The following is a 14,798-nucleotide window of genomic DNA, read 5'->3' as shown; positions in this document are numbered from 1 at the left end:
AATGCCCTGCGGGAGGAGGGGCGCTGTTCCCTGCTTGGGAAGGGTGCAGCACGGCGCATGCGCTAGCCCAGCGTGGCTGGAGAAAAGGAATTTCTTTATTATCCCATAATTAAACAAAACTGCCGGGACGCGAGAAGGCGGGGCTGTGTAATGGAACCCGCGGCCGGACGGACGCAGGCCGGAGGCGGGGAGGACCTCTGATTCCGGCATGCACTGCGGCAGGAGAAACCCATCCCTCCCAGCATGCTTTGCGGCTACCAGCGGTCTAATCCGTGTTCTCTTGGGCGTGCCGCACTGCATGCTGGGAGTAGTAGTTCAAGTGGCGCTGCACTGCGTGTCGGGATATTGCGGACCACATTCCCGAGCCCCTTCCTGCCCCGCCCAGCAGCACGGAAGCTGGGTTGGTCTATGCGGAGGGGGCGGGGATAGGCTCTCATGGGTCACCGGCCCTGCCACGGAGGGGGCGGGGTCGTCGCAGGCTCAGACTCCGCCCCTAGGGTGGGGGCGGGGCTAGTGAGTTTCGCGCGCGCCGCAAAACCGGTTGGTTTCGAGGGATCGTTTTGCTGCGGCCGTTCCGGTCCCGAGGCAGGGACCATGGCCGAGGCGGGGCCGGTGCAGCCCGTTCCGCCCCCCGCGTCCCCAGGGGGCTCCACCGGCGCCGGGCCCAGGAGAAGCCGGAGCGGCAGCAGCGGGGCGCGGCCGCTGGAGCAGCTCACGGACCCGCGGGAGCTGCTGGAGGAGGTGGAGATGCAGATCGATGACGTGAGTCTGCCCCGTGCGGAGCCGGCCCGGCTCTGCCCAGCGCCCGGCCCCGTTAGCCCGACTGACAACGGAGCCGGCTGATGCCCATCGGCTGCCGGCGGAGCCGTGTGGTGGGACGGCTCGGCCTGCGGGGCAGGTCCTGGCTCTGCCCGTTACACCGGTGTCAGCCCCGCCGTGGTGTGGACACACACGGGCACTCCGTGTTCGAGGGGCTCGGCGGGTCCAGTTTAACCCCTTTCCGAGCCCCATAAACTAAACCCCTTTAAACCGGAATATGAGTGTTGGGGGGGGGGGAAGGCATCAGCCTCCTGCTCGTACCTGTGTAGAGGAGGGCTGATTAAAGAACCTGCCTTGTAGCCCTGCCTTGGTCAGAGCACGGGGTAGCCCCCAGCCCAGTAATTGGCCATCCAGGAACAAGAGGCAAACCCCAGACCGGCTGCATCCCCTCCCTGTATCTCTGAACACCCCCTGTGCGTTTGGTGCCAGAACTATAATGGGGTTCAAGAAAGAATTGGATAATTTCATGGAGGGCAGGTCCACCAATAGCTAGTAGCTAAGAGGGGCTGGGATGCAACCCCATGCTTGGAGCGTCCCTAGCCTCTGATTGCTAGCAGCTGGGAGTGGGCAATGGGATGGATCACTCAACAATTCCCTGTTCTGTTCACTCCCTCTGAAGCACCTGGCATTGACCACTGTTGGAAAACAGGATACTGGGCTAGATGGACCATTGGTCTAACCCAGCATGGTTGTTCTTATGTTCTTGCTGCAGGCTGCGTTCTCGCTAACAAAGATCCTGGAGGCAACGTCTGCTGTGTCAGTCCAGGTAGAAGAGCTTGCAACTAAATGTTCAGAAAATGCCCGATTTCTTAAAACGTGGCGGGATCTTCTGAAGGAAGGGTATGAATCTCTGAAACCCAGTGACTGATGCTGTGCAAACACACATAGGAGGGAACCTCAAGAGGGTACCTGGGCAAGCTGAAGCTGAATCATCCCACAGCATTTTGGCTCTCGGCCATGCTGGGTTAAGGAATGTCTGTATAAATGAAGACTTTTAACAACTTTTTTGTGCCTTTTTTTTTTTTGGATGGCTTAACAGGGTTTTTCATCAACTACCCACCTTCAAGGAAATGTTTTGTTCTGTGCACAAGCTGTTTCTGTGGAGAAATGCCTGTTGATACTGGTGCATGCATGAACATCACTTAGACTCTGTTGAATAATAGAATAGACTGTTTTAGTTTGGCTTGGGAAGAGGGACCAAGTTTGGATTTTTAAACTGTTGGTTTCCTTGTAGTTCTATTGATTAGCAAGTACATATGAAATGTACTAAATAAATTTTTTATTAATGTTACATTTGTGTTCAGATACTATACATAGGGAGATATCTGATACCTCTCTAATTGACCACTGTGATTCTGTAAATGAAGAATTCCTCAAGTGGTGTAATCACGTGCAGACAGCTATATTATTTTAACCCCCCCATCCTTCAGGAATGTATATAAGCTTGTCACTGCCAAAATAAGTCTTTTAAAATCTTGTTAATCAAACGAGACTACTTGTGAAACTTTCTGCCTTCACTTAGACCGGTATAAACTCCATCCTTACCCTGCCATTTAACAGATATTAATACAGATATAATTGAGTCTAGAACTTGGTCTCTCATTTTTAAGACTGTAGCCCAGCTCCCTCCCTACACTGACAATCATCTTAACCAGTTTTTGAATACTTTTCTACATAGTTGCATTTTTACAGATTATTTGATCACTGCAAACCCTTCTACACCTGATATTTTTATGTATTTTGGTTACTAAACTATATTTAAAGTGCCTTTATTGTGTGCTTAGATCATATTTTTTCTTACGATAGAAACTCAGCTGTATTGTGTATTAAAAGATTGGGTTGCTATTTGAAATATACATTTCAGTTTCAATAGTATCTGTGCTAATTCTCCGTTTTCTGTAATCTTTGAGATAATAGGCTGTATTAGAACTTGTTCTGCATTTCCTCCCATTTAATGAACTAGTAGGTTTGTGATTCAAACCCTATAATCTGGCATACCATTGTAAACAAGGATCTACTAGCTAAAAGATTTTTAATTTGAGGTAAATATCTGGATCCTAGCTACTGTACCCAGAAACATATGAAATAGCAGCACTGAAATGAGTTGGGAAGCTATAGAAAAATGTAGTGGTGTGCCATGACTGAATAGTCATTGATCCCTATTTCTAGGTGTCTCCCACCCTAAGAAAATCTATTTTTTTTAATCTAAAGAATAAAAGACAGAACAAATATTGAACAGCTAATTATGGCAGCTTGTTTCTTCCTTCCTCCAATCTGTCAAAGCATAGAGAAGGCTGTAAGTAGTACATGTTCTCTTACTGTTCCTTGATTATTTAGCTAATCAACTTGATGTTCTCAAAGTGGAGTAAAAGAGAGTTAATGTTGAAGACATTCTGCATTATCCAGAGTATCAAGTGAGGATGTAAAATGAAATATGGTGTGTTTACTATTTTCATCAAGGGGAAAACAGTCAGTTTGATCAGCAGGTAAATCTTTATTCCAAATAAATCAATATACATAGTAGCGGAAACATGATACACATCTGTTCTGTATTTGATTCTAACATATTTCAGAGTTTTGTAAACAGTAAAGTGTGAGTCACACTATATTTTACTTCTTGTATCTTTTAAGAAGTTGAGTGCAAACATTAAAAACATCTTTTTGCTTCTTTTAAATAAAGCTTTGAAGTGTAAATGCAGAAGAGCATTTCCTCCAGCTGTGTTATCTTGGGAACTCAGCTGGCCACAAGCCAGTTATTGAAAGTCTCCTTATCCAGTATCCCTTTCTTTCATAATATCAAAAAGTGTCTTAAAAAAAATAAAAATCTGACATACACATATGGAGAATCTGCCTGATTGCTCCAGTGGGGATCCCCCAAAACTTAGCTCAACATTGTACCTTTTTTAAATATTCATAAATCTGAATCATTGTAGTTGGTGTCCAGTGCCTGACCTATGAGTAACTCTTCAGAAAAATATTGCAACTGACTAAAGTTTAGGAAGCTGCATAGCCATTCATAGTTAACTTTTATATCGCTAGCAATCTAGTCATCTAACAATAGACTGCATATGAATTACATTTTAGAATTTAGAAAGATACAAAGTGACAGTTTTAACCTTTTTGACTTTATCTGCCCAACCCCACAATGAAAAAAAAAATTGGAGTGTTAGTGGAATTTTAATCGCATAAATATTTTTTTCCTATGGCTACTACTTCCTAAGGCTCGTCAAAAATGTATGTACTGTTAAGTTCACTCTCTGTTGTCTCTTTCTGACTTCTTGGCCATCACTGATGCGAATCCGTGTTACAGCTTTTTCCTTGTTGCTATAAAACAGTGAGTCCACATCAAAGATGACTGTGCAAATTTTACTGTGACTATTCAAAACATTTATCTGTATGAATTCAGTCTTGTGGAATGCGTGGATACTGATGTTTCAAAGGAGTCTGTATAAACAGCAGGCTTTGTTAACTCTGGTGTGATCTCCTGCATTGGCCACATCTCTACCCAGATAAATGATGGGCCATATGTTTTCTGACTGCTTTTGCTTCCTATGGATCTTCCTTGTTTGTAATTATACCAAACCTGATGTATCATTTCTTTGAACGGTCGTGTGGTCAGAGTGTAGAGGAGAGGATTCAAAGCACTATTTATGGGCAGTATAAAAATCACCACCCAGGAAGTTATAGTACCTTGAGGAGGAAAAAAAAGAAATTTAAATATTCAAAAGTGTATATACTCAATAACATTGTATTAGTATATAATACTTTGTGCTAAAAGCAGTGTACAAATATTAACTGATATCTTCACAGGGTACGTCCATACTACCTGCCGGATCGGCGGGTAGCAATCGACTTCTCGGAGTTCGATATATCGCGTCTCATCTAGACGCGATATATCAAACTCCGAATGCGCTCCCGTCGACTCCGGAACTCCACCACCGCAAACAGCGGTGGCGGAGTCGACGGGGGAGCCGCAGACTTCGATCCCGCGCCGTGAAGACGGGTAAGTAGTTCGAACTAAGGAAGTTGCGTACCTTAGTTTGACACCCCCCCCCCAGTGTAGACCAGGCCACAGTGTTAGCACTTTAGCTTTCTTTTTCTAGATGATTTTCACACAAGCCATTTAACTGAATTTTTTATTTAGAAAAGAAACAAAAAACGTACCTGGTATTTCTACTTGAAGTAAAGAAAGCAATTTCAAAATAAAGATGGGAATCCAGCATAATGCATCAGTGAAAACAATAAAGAAAAACCGTTTAGCAAGGGTCATCTCTTTTTTAATATGATTCTGGATTTCAGTTGCTGTGATGGCTGTTTGGTGAACACTGTAAAACATACTTCCATAGGAAAACACAATGATGATAAAAGCTGCCAAGTTTACACCTGTTAAGAAGTTAAGGGATGTTAGTGATTTAAGACATGAATGATTATTTCCAGGCATGCAGCTTACTGGCAAATTGGGGAAGTTATAGGGCAGGTAGCAAAGGAGAATCTTTTATCCAAACTACTAGTACAACTGCAATTTAGATAGGTAGGTAGAACTTGAGTCAGACTTTATATAGGACAGTGAGGTTAATGCCCCCTTACTCCAAAGTATATTTATTAATTATCACTAAATAGTGAACGTTCCCTATCTAAACCATGTAGTGAATCGTGTAGGTCCGTGTTCTTTGATTTCAGCATTGCTTTACTGACGTTACAACCCCTATTCCCTGTAGTATCTGAGCACCTGCTAACTACTAATGAATTTTATGCTTACAACAACCCTCTCATGTCAGTATTATTCCCATTTTACAGATGGCTTATCGAGGCACAAGATAGATTAACTGACTTGCTCAAGGTCTCACTGGCAGTCTGCGACTGAACCAGGCACTGGCTCTAGATCTCCTAAGTCCTAGTGCAGTGCACAGTCCTAGACCATCCTTTCAACCCTAGAAAGATGTGGCCTAGACAGGCAAAGGGCGGGGGCTCAATCCCTGATTAGCATATCCTCCAACCAACTGGCCAGTGACTGGTCATCACCCCATCATCAAACTAAGCAGCAAATGAGTAAGCTTCTGTATAATACTGAGATTTTAAAAGTAAATATTTTAATAAATTCATGGGTCTCATACTTTCACAGAGGGCCCATTTTCAAACATGAGTAAATAAGGTGTTCAAATCTAATTCTTGGGTGCCGATCATTGTACCTAAGTGCGTAAAGTAGGCATTTATATACTAATCAGAGCATCCAAATATGGGATTTGGGCAGCCTAGTAAGGCTGCCATCTTTGTTTGAAAGTTGGGCTCCCCCTGTAGCTCCAGCGAACATATGTAAAGGAAGAAACATAACATACTTACCTAAAAAAATAACAACAGAATAAATCTGGCCTCCTGTACTTTCTGCCTGTTCTGAATGAAGAGGAAAACAGACCCCATTGGTGCCATAGTAGTTTCTGAAAAATTCCTTGTGGCTCAGTGGAATAAAAGCAACCACAAAGCCAATAACCCAGATGAGAATCAAAATGGAAATTGTCCTGCATTTTCCTGGCTTCAAACACCTAAAAGGGTAAACTATGCATATATATTTTTCCAAAGTCAGGTAAGTCAACAGTAAAACGGACACCTCTGTGGACAGAATAGCCAATGAGCCCACCAATTGGCAGTGGATACTGTCCATCCACAACTGAGCATGCTTGTTGTATTCTCCACGATATTTAACGTCAAAGGCTCCAATCACAAATAAATATATTCCCATCAGACAGTCAGCACCTGTAGAAATAACATTTAAGAATATGAATCAATAGGGAATAATTTGGTTTATATATCTGAATTATCCTTTATTTTACAATATATATATTTTAATAATATACTTAAAGTTCTACCAGCAACTATAGTTAAGGTTATAAAATTCTCACTTCTAACTGGTTTTCAGTGACTACTGCTGCCTTTCTGAAATTTTCACCATTTGGACTGACATATTTTATTCTTGCTCTTTGCCCTAAGGTGATTTTTCTTTTAAGTTCATAAAAAAAACAGTTGTTATAAAGCATGAATAAAAATAATATACATTTCTCATTATAAAAATACTTCCTGCAGCTTTTTATGAACAGTTCTAGTTCCAAAATGGCTAGAATACTGAAATTGTGTGCAAAGTGTTCACATTGAGTAGAAGTGTCTTTGCTAGTGTTACAGAAATTTGGTTTTGATTTGCCCAAGCTATGATCCTATGAAAAATCATGTGCTAGGCATGCACAATACAGATTGCACAGAGCCTTTTGCTGAGGTCGAAAAGTTCTCAGGTAAGACAGGCCACACTCCACATGTGTGGCTGACTAAATAAGCTCCACAGTGAAAAGTGAAATATTGTGGGAGGGTTCCTGCACACTTTTCAAAGTATGCATTAGGGAGTTCCTCTCTGAGCCACCTTAGGCATGGTCAGGATTAGAGCTGTGAAAAGAAAGATAATTCCATTTTGTGGAGGATTTCAATATTTTGAAATTTGGTTTAATTATGATCTGGAACAAAAAGCAAACATTTCGAAATACTCCAAAAATGGGAAAGCCCTGGAGTCACATTCAGGGTCACATTTTCAAAGTCAATCCTGCATTTGCACACACAATCATTTGGTCATGTAAAGAATAGCATTTTCTCATGCCAACAGAAATCACAGAATGTGTGTAAAATTGAGTTTTTACAACCATTTTGTAAATTGGAATATGTAGAACACAAATCCTGCTGGTGTGCACAAATTACTATGTGCTCATAATTGTGTTGAAGCTGGGTTAATGTTCCTTTGAAAATTTGGGGCTCATTCCTGTTATTGAAGACAGTAATTTGACACTCAACTTCTATGGGAGTAATATCAGACACTTGGCCTTCAGTGTTAACCCACTCTCCACAGTAACTTAAAGGTAGAATCCAACAACCTTTGTGTTGTTTGAGGTATAGCATCTTATAATTTGGCTGAACTTTCTCTCTCTTGCAATCTAGTGCTGTGGGTGTGTCACTGCTGTATAATAATAAAATTTATAGCCATACATACTAAAAACAGATTTTTATGTGTGTTTGATACCTTTTATTTGGGGGAAATACTCACAGCAGAGAGACATTATTGACATGGCATGGAGCTTGTTCTCAGATCTGATGTAAGGCCGCATGCAGATAACAAAGATATTTCCAAAGCAAGTGACAGCAGAAACAACCCAGACAAACACTCTCTGTACAGTGCTAGCTAAGAGATTCTCAAAGGATGAAATCCCATCGGTATTTGGCTTACAGCTGCGCACATGGGGGGCATATCCACAATACTGGAATTTCTTAAAATATCTGGTTGAGGAAAAAATAAAATGAGAAAAATGTTTCACTTTGATTGTCAAATTGGTGTGGTTTGGGATACATGTTTTTCACAATAATATGGGCATTTGTGGAACACCTAGTAAAGATCCAAAGCATAAAATGTTTTCTGGTAATAGAAAACTAGTAATAAAGGATTTTGATTTTTTTGAGTACACAAAGAAATGCACAAATTCATTAATAGATTCCAAGGCTAGAAGGGACCATTGTGATCACCTAGTCTGATCTCCTGTACAATACAATAGAACTTCCCCGAAATAATTCCTAGAACAGATCTGTTAGAAAGTTGTCAGTGATGGAGACTCCACCACTACCCATGGTAAATTACTCTCGCCCTTAAAAATGTAAACCTTATTTCCAGTCTGAATTTGAAATAAACTTCAAGTCTGTATAAAACCTGTCAGGGTATGGACCGATTAGTTAGTTAATGTTTGTTAATGTTTTGATGCTAAAAAGCACTATATATGTGTGCTAAACATTAGTAATAACAGTACTTTAAAAAAGTAATTATTTTAATTGAATCCATAGCGTACACTATAAAAAGATATGATTGTGACAGAGTGCAGAGACAATAGCTAGTCCTCACTAAGCTGGGAGTTCACTATCTCTTGCCCCCCTTCCCTTTTCCCTAGTTTAATTAGGTCTGTGAAGGCATATAGGAATGTCTGCAGGGGAGTCAGAAAGCAAAGAGTATCTGTAGAAGAAACTCAAGAGATCTATACCCAGCTGCTGAGTTGGGGTATTTCCCCCCCCCCGTTTTACTTATGACAGTTTGTTTTAATTTATGCTGATAAAGGTTTGATCATTCTTGCTGATTATGGTTGTATTTTTTCATCAGCTGAAAGTGATTTGGTACATTCTGAGAGCGACAGAAACATTAATAATGGTCTATATCAGAATACATTATACATATACTAGCATACCTAAACTGGTACTATTAATATTACTTTAGATCATGTATACATCAATAAGCAAACCTAGATAGGGTCAGTACAATATCTGTTTACAAGGAACTGAACTTTGCTGTTTAGGAGATTTAATTATAATTTTAACTTTATCATTATGTTAAAATGAATCCTAACCTCCTCCCTCCATCACTTTTTCTTAATGATACTCTCAGCCTACCTGACAGCATCAATTGGTTTTTCAACTACCCAGCAGCCAGAGAGGCAGTGAATGCAAGTTCTCATATATTTCTATTTTTAAACATTCTGCACTTTGTAAAATTAAAAAAATCAAAACACAAGAAGGCAAACTGGAATAATCTACTTACATGTGGGAGAGATTTCTAAGTGGTTTGAACATCCTTCTTTGAATATTTGTAATTTCAATACCCTCCAGGCTGCTATAACCAATATATTCACAATAAAAAAAGGCAACATAAAATCAGTGGTAAAACACAACAAACTTATTGTGGACACAATTGTGTAGCTTTGATTACATGAAATTATAGATGAATGAGAATTGCATCTAGTCCATTCGTATATTTGAAACTTCTGCAGTAGAAAATCTAAATAAAAAGCTAAAAAGTGAAATAAAAATAAATTACAGTTAATTCTGATAACCTCCCTGTCCTAATAGCACAAAGGAGTCTCTTTCAGTGCTCTCAGCAATGTTATCTATATTATTACTTTGCCTTTCCAAAGAACTGTTCTATTGATGTTCTTCCATTATCTCAGGGAAAATAACAGTTCTAAGAATAGTATTTTAAATTCATATTGTGCCTTTCATCTCAGAGGGTCCAAAGTACTTCACTAGCTATAGTAACAACCACTGGAATTCACCCAATGACTGGCACACTGATTTGACAAAGACTGAGGAAAATCACAGAAATGTAGGGCTGGCAGGGACCTTTAGAAGTCATAAAGTCCAGCTCCCTGTGCTGAGGCAGGGCCAAGTAAATCTAGACTGTCCTTGACAGGTGTTTGTCTATCATATTCTTAAAAACCTTCAGTGATGAGGATTCCACAACCTCTGTTGGAAGCCCATTCCAGAACTTAACTGCCCTTATAGTTAGAAAATCATTTCTAACATCTAACCTAAATCTCCCTTCCTGCAGATTAAACCCATTTCTTCTTGTCCTGCCTTCGATGGACATGGAAAACAACGGATCACCATCCTATATAGAGCAGTCCTAAACATATTTGAAGACTGTTATCAGGTCCCCCCTCAGGCTTCTTTTCTCCAGACAAAACATACCACATTTTTCAACCTTTCCTCAGAAGTCAGGTTTTCTAAACCTTTCAAAATTTTGTTGCTCTCCTGTGGACTTTCTCCAATCTGTCCACATCTTTCCTAAAATGTTGGGCACTCTTTCAAAACTACCAAGGGATTTTTTTGTTTTTATTTTTTCTTAATGTAAGAAAAAAATTGCATTAATATCTTCAACGACAATATTGTGTCACTGAAGTATAATTTCATAGTGTTATATTAACAGAATAATTACTTAATTCTTTCAGTTCAAACAGTGCAACAGTTAACTGTATAGTGTGTTTTCTAAATACACACTGTCATTTTTTGATTTGGACTGAGATGGATTTGGAGCCTATCCTATAAAAATTTTAGTGCAAAGTTCACCTGAATTCACAGCAGATCAAGCCACGGGTGAAGAACAGTATCTGCCTTAATGGTTAATAGCTGGGAGGGTCTTTTAAGGCCCTTTCCTCAGGGCTTTTTTTATTGTCCCCAGGAATTTTTTTATTGTGCTTTCCCTTCTCCTCCCCACCAACTTTCTGCTTATCTCTGGTCACAGATGCAGAAGTTTCTCATCTGCTTTCTTCTTCTTCTAACACCTCCACTTGTCCCAGTGACCCAATCACATCCTATCTCTTGATCTCTCTTATGTTCACTCTCATTCCTCTCCCTTATTCTTCTTACCACTCACTCTCCTCTAGCATTTTTCCCTTCACAACACAAACATGCTTTAGTGTCTCCCATTTGAGAAAAAAAAAACCAACCTTCATCCCACTTGCCTCTCCAACTGTTGCCCCATGTCCATTCTCCCTTTCATCTCAAAGCTCACTGAACACACTGTTTACAAGTACTGTCTGGAGTTCCTCTCCTCCATCCTAGACACACTCAGATCCAGCTTCTGCCCCTTGCATGCCACGGAAACCACTCTTGCCAAAGGCTCAAATAACCTCTTCTTAGCCAAAATCTCAGAACCAGTACTCCATCCTCATCCTCATCCTCCTTGACCTGTCAGTTGCCTTAGACACAATCAACCATGTTCTTCTTGAAATCTTGTCATCCCTTGGCTTCCATGACTCCTACTACTTCTCTAATTGCGCCTTCCGCTTGCCCTTACAAGGCGCCTCCTAATCCCTACTCCTACTTTCTGTGGGGGTTCCACAGAGCTCTGTCCTTGGTCTGCTTCTCTTCTCCCTCTACATCTGATGTCTGGATAATTTAATCTATAAACACAAATTCAACTATCATCTCTATGCAGACAACTCACAGATTTACCTCTCTACTTCAGACCTGTCTCCTGTCCAGACTAAAATCCCAGCGTGTCTCTCTGACATCTCTTCATTGATGTCTAACCATCAGCTCTGGATCAACATAGCTAAAACAGAGCTCTTCATTTCCCCCCTCAACCCCTCTTTTCTTGGTCACCATGGACAACACCAACGTCCTGCTTATCATTCAGGCCTATATTCTGGGTGTCATCTTTGACTCAGACCTCTCCCTTGGTGCTTACATCTGGGTTAGGTCTAAATCTTATCAAGTCTTTCTGCATAACATCTCTAAATACAGTCTTTTCTATCACTGGAGTATGGGATAGGTCTTTCTCAAGCTTTCCTTTGGAAACTCTTTCACTGTGTATAAATAATTAAAGTGATTAGGACATTCACATTTGCTCTATGGCCTAATGAATATTTAAGTTATGTGCAGTAGAACAGCTTCAACAGGAGAGATTGAGCATAATCTGCTCCAAAATACCTCAGACCTCCCCTGGGAAAGGGGAGACCTAAATTCAAATCTGTTCTCCACATCAAGGAGGGGTGGGGGACTGAACTGTGTCTCCCACATCCCAAGTAAATACCTTAATCACTGGGCTAAATGTTAAAGGGGGGGACATCTCCTCTTCCACCAACAGGCTTAATTGCTTAACTCTAGGAGAGGGTTCATGAGCATGAATCCCAAGCAGAGGGAGCCACCTCCCTCCAGCCTGGAATTAGGCACCTAAGGGCTTGACCACATGGTGATTTAGTGCACAACAAGCTGGGCAGTGTAAATCCACAGCACAGTAGTCTGCTGTTCACTGTCGCCCCTTGGACTCTGCTACCATGCACTAGAAGATCCATTTCAAAGCATGCTAGGGAACTTTTAATGTGTGGCAGCATTGTTCACATGGAGAGTTAGTGTGCAACACACTAGTGTGCTGTGGATTTACATCCCAACATGAGGCGTGCACCAACTGTTCATCTAGAAAAGCTCTTACCTTCATGACAATGGAATTGATTTCACCCTTTCTGGATATTTTTATATGCTATCTGGACTGACTGGTCTCTTTTTGTGCTTCAAAATTTCCCACAAAAGAAGCTGGAGAGCTCAGGAAGAAATCTGAATACCAGAGGTAATTTTTTTCAAAGTTACATCTTTGAGGGACACCAACAAATATAATAGAGGAGCAGAGGTACAAAGCACCTCATATATGGCTTGCTATTACACTTGTTCTGCAGAAACAATTTTTCTCAACAAGAACTGCAAAATCAAAAAGAAAATATCCATAACACATATATTAAAAGGACGAAATACTTACAGGGATTTGAGTTTTAGTAGGTAATCAAACTGGTTTGCTTGTATTTTCTGGATGGGGTTATATGAAAGGTTCCTGTAAATGCAAACAGTGATAGCTAATATTATGCAGATTCCTCCTCTAAAGATAGTGTCTAGCCTTTGTTTTCAATTCCTGTAATAGTGACTCATAGTAAGACAGTTACAATTGTAAATAGTGACACTCCTCTACCTACATGCGTCTGCCGAAGTGGGTATTCATCCACGAAAGCTTATGCTCCAATACATCTGTTAGTCTATAAGGTGCCACAGGACTCTTTGTTGCTTTTTACAGATCCAGACTAACATGCCTACCTCCTGATACTCCTCTACCTGACAACTTGGTAAACAAGAACAGAGAACAGCCTGATGCTTCACAAGCATGGTGTTAATACAAGAAATTTTATTCAATGTTTTTAATTGCACAAATATTTCAGTTGCTAAACTTTTTGGACCTTATATATTAAAAAAACTCCAAAGAATCCTTCATCATCATCATAGCAAATCCCAAAGTGGCGTCGCCTCCCTGCAGATCAAATGCCACCCAGACTTATCTCTAGCTAGGACTGCAAGATTACCAAAAAAAATAAAAGAAAAAGAAAAAAAATCACATATATTTAATACTCCTGAAGGCATGCCAAAAAAATAAAAAATGATGTGCACAACATATATAAATTCTGCAAATTTTATTTGTTAAATAAATGTGGAAGCTCCAGCATGGCATGGTGGGAGATCACTGTGCAGCTCCCCCCTGGGACATGGACTCAGCAGTGAGACTGCACCCAACCCTGAGACAGCGCAAGGACCGGGTCTGCCCTAGAAACACCCCAGGACCCTGCCCCTCTGTGACAAGTGCACCAGGTGTGGGGGAGCAGGCTCAGTAATGCAGGATCCAAGTGTGCGTGGGAGGGCTTAGTGCAGGGAGAGCCAGGTGTGGGGCAATCTGGGTGCTGGCAGCTCAATGGGGGATCTGGGTGTGGGGAGGATCTGGATACACAGGGGCTTGTTGAGGGGTTCTGGGTGCAATGGGACTCTGCAGGGGGGTCCAGGTGAAGGTGGTTGGGGCTCAGCAGGGAGAGGTCAGGGTGTGGGGGGATAGAGCTTGGTGGGGGGTCTGGGTGTGTGGGTTCAGTAGGGGGTTCAAGATGCTGGGGGAGTGGGGCTCAGTGTGGTGGGGATCCATATGCAGCTGGTTGGGGCTCAATAGGGTGAGGATCCAAGTGCAGGTGGTTTGTCGGGGTGGTCCAGGTGCAGGGGGAGTGGGGCTCATCGGGATGGGTGGTTCTGGGTGCAGGGGGTGGTGGTGAGGCTCAGCAGGAGGGTCTGGGTATGAGGGGGTCTGGATGCACGGGGGTTGAGTGGATGGGGTAGCAGCTCCATGTACAGTGATCCCTCCCCCTGCAGCCGAGGATCGATGGGTGCAGGAAGTGGGAGTGGGGGAGGAGAGAGCTTGCAGAGCTTCTTTCAGCCAGGGGGAGAAATCTGGGGGTAGGTCTGACATGGCCCCAGACGCTGTGCAGGGAAAGAAGAAGTCTGGTCCTCCCCAGCCCAGCTGGGACTAGCAGCTGAGCCCGGCGCAGGGTAGGAGCCACCAGCCAGGTCTTCTCCAGTCCCATCCCCTGCCCCACAGTGATTTACCTCTCTGCCAGCTGCCCTGGGCACCCGAAACATACTGCTGGGGAGGGCAGTATGAGCGCTCTTGTGGATTCCCTTTGCTTCTATCAGAAAGTCATTTTTCTGTGGGGAAGCAAAGAAATCTGCAGGGGTCATAAATTCTGCGCATGCACAGTGGTGCAGAATTCCCTCAGGAGTAATTTAAAAAATAAGTCACAGGTTTTTTCCCCAGTCTCTAAAATGCATCTTTT

General features: G+C 42.1%; 2 protein-coding genes across 12 annotated transcripts in view; one reads left to right on the top strand and one right to left on the bottom strand.

Annotated features, from left to right (window-relative positions):
• The first annotated feature begins 194 nt into the window (after positions 1-194).
• On the top strand, positions 195-3,513 carry C5H4orf46 (chromosome 5 C4orf46 homolog). The gene is made up of 2 exons (XM_039541283.1): positions 195-762; positions 1,532-3,513. The coding sequence occupies exons 1-2, from the start codon at positions 436-438 to the stop codon at positions 1,685-1,687; spliced, it is 483 nt and encodes a 160-aa protein (XP_039397217.1). The 5' UTR covers positions 195-435; the 3' UTR covers positions 1,688-3,513.
• Positions 3,514-3,589: 76 nt separating this feature from the next.
• Positions 3,590-14,798, bottom strand: part of RXFP1 (relaxin family peptide receptor 1) — an 88,149-nt gene continuing 76,940 nt past the window's right edge. For 9 of the 11 annotated variants that reach the window (XM_039541274.1, XM_039541282.1, XM_039541275.1 and 6 more), the window contains 6 exons: positions 12,920-12,991; positions 9,428-9,499; positions 7,874-8,127; positions 6,160-6,570; positions 4,984-5,202; positions 3,590-4,509 (listed from right to left, as the gene is read on the bottom strand). In XM_039541274.1, coding sequence (XP_039397208.1) covers positions 4,208-4,509; positions 4,984-5,202; positions 6,160-6,570; positions 7,874-8,127; positions 9,428-9,499; positions 12,920-12,991 — 1,330 coding nt within the window. In that variant the 3' untranslated portion in view covers positions 3,590-4,207. The remainder of the gene's footprint in view (positions 4,510-4,983; positions 5,203-6,159; positions 6,571-7,873; positions 8,128-9,427; positions 9,500-12,919; positions 12,992-14,798) is intronic. The other 2 variants (XM_039541281.1, XM_039541273.1) reach the window with 1 other exon arrangement.

The sequence above is a fragment of the Mauremys reevesii genome, linkage group 5 (genome assembly GCF_016161935.1).
Source record: "Mauremys reevesii isolate NIE-2019 linkage group 5, ASM1616193v1, whole genome shotgun sequence".
Lineage (NCBI taxonomy): Eukaryota > Metazoa > Chordata > Testudines > Geoemydidae > Mauremys > Mauremys reevesii.
This window is presented reverse-complemented; position numbering and strand designations above follow the sequence as displayed.

Bases quoted from the DNA above. Each gene is read 5' to 3' on its own strand.
- C5H4orf46 (XM_039541283.1), top strand. From the start codon at position 436: ATGGGTCACCGGCCCTGCCACGGAGGGGGCGGGGTCGTCGCAGGCTCA. The intron at 763-1,531 runs GTGAGTCTGCCC...TTCTTGCTGCAG, and splicing joins TGGAGATGCAGATCGATGAC to GCTGCGTTCTCGCTAACAAA.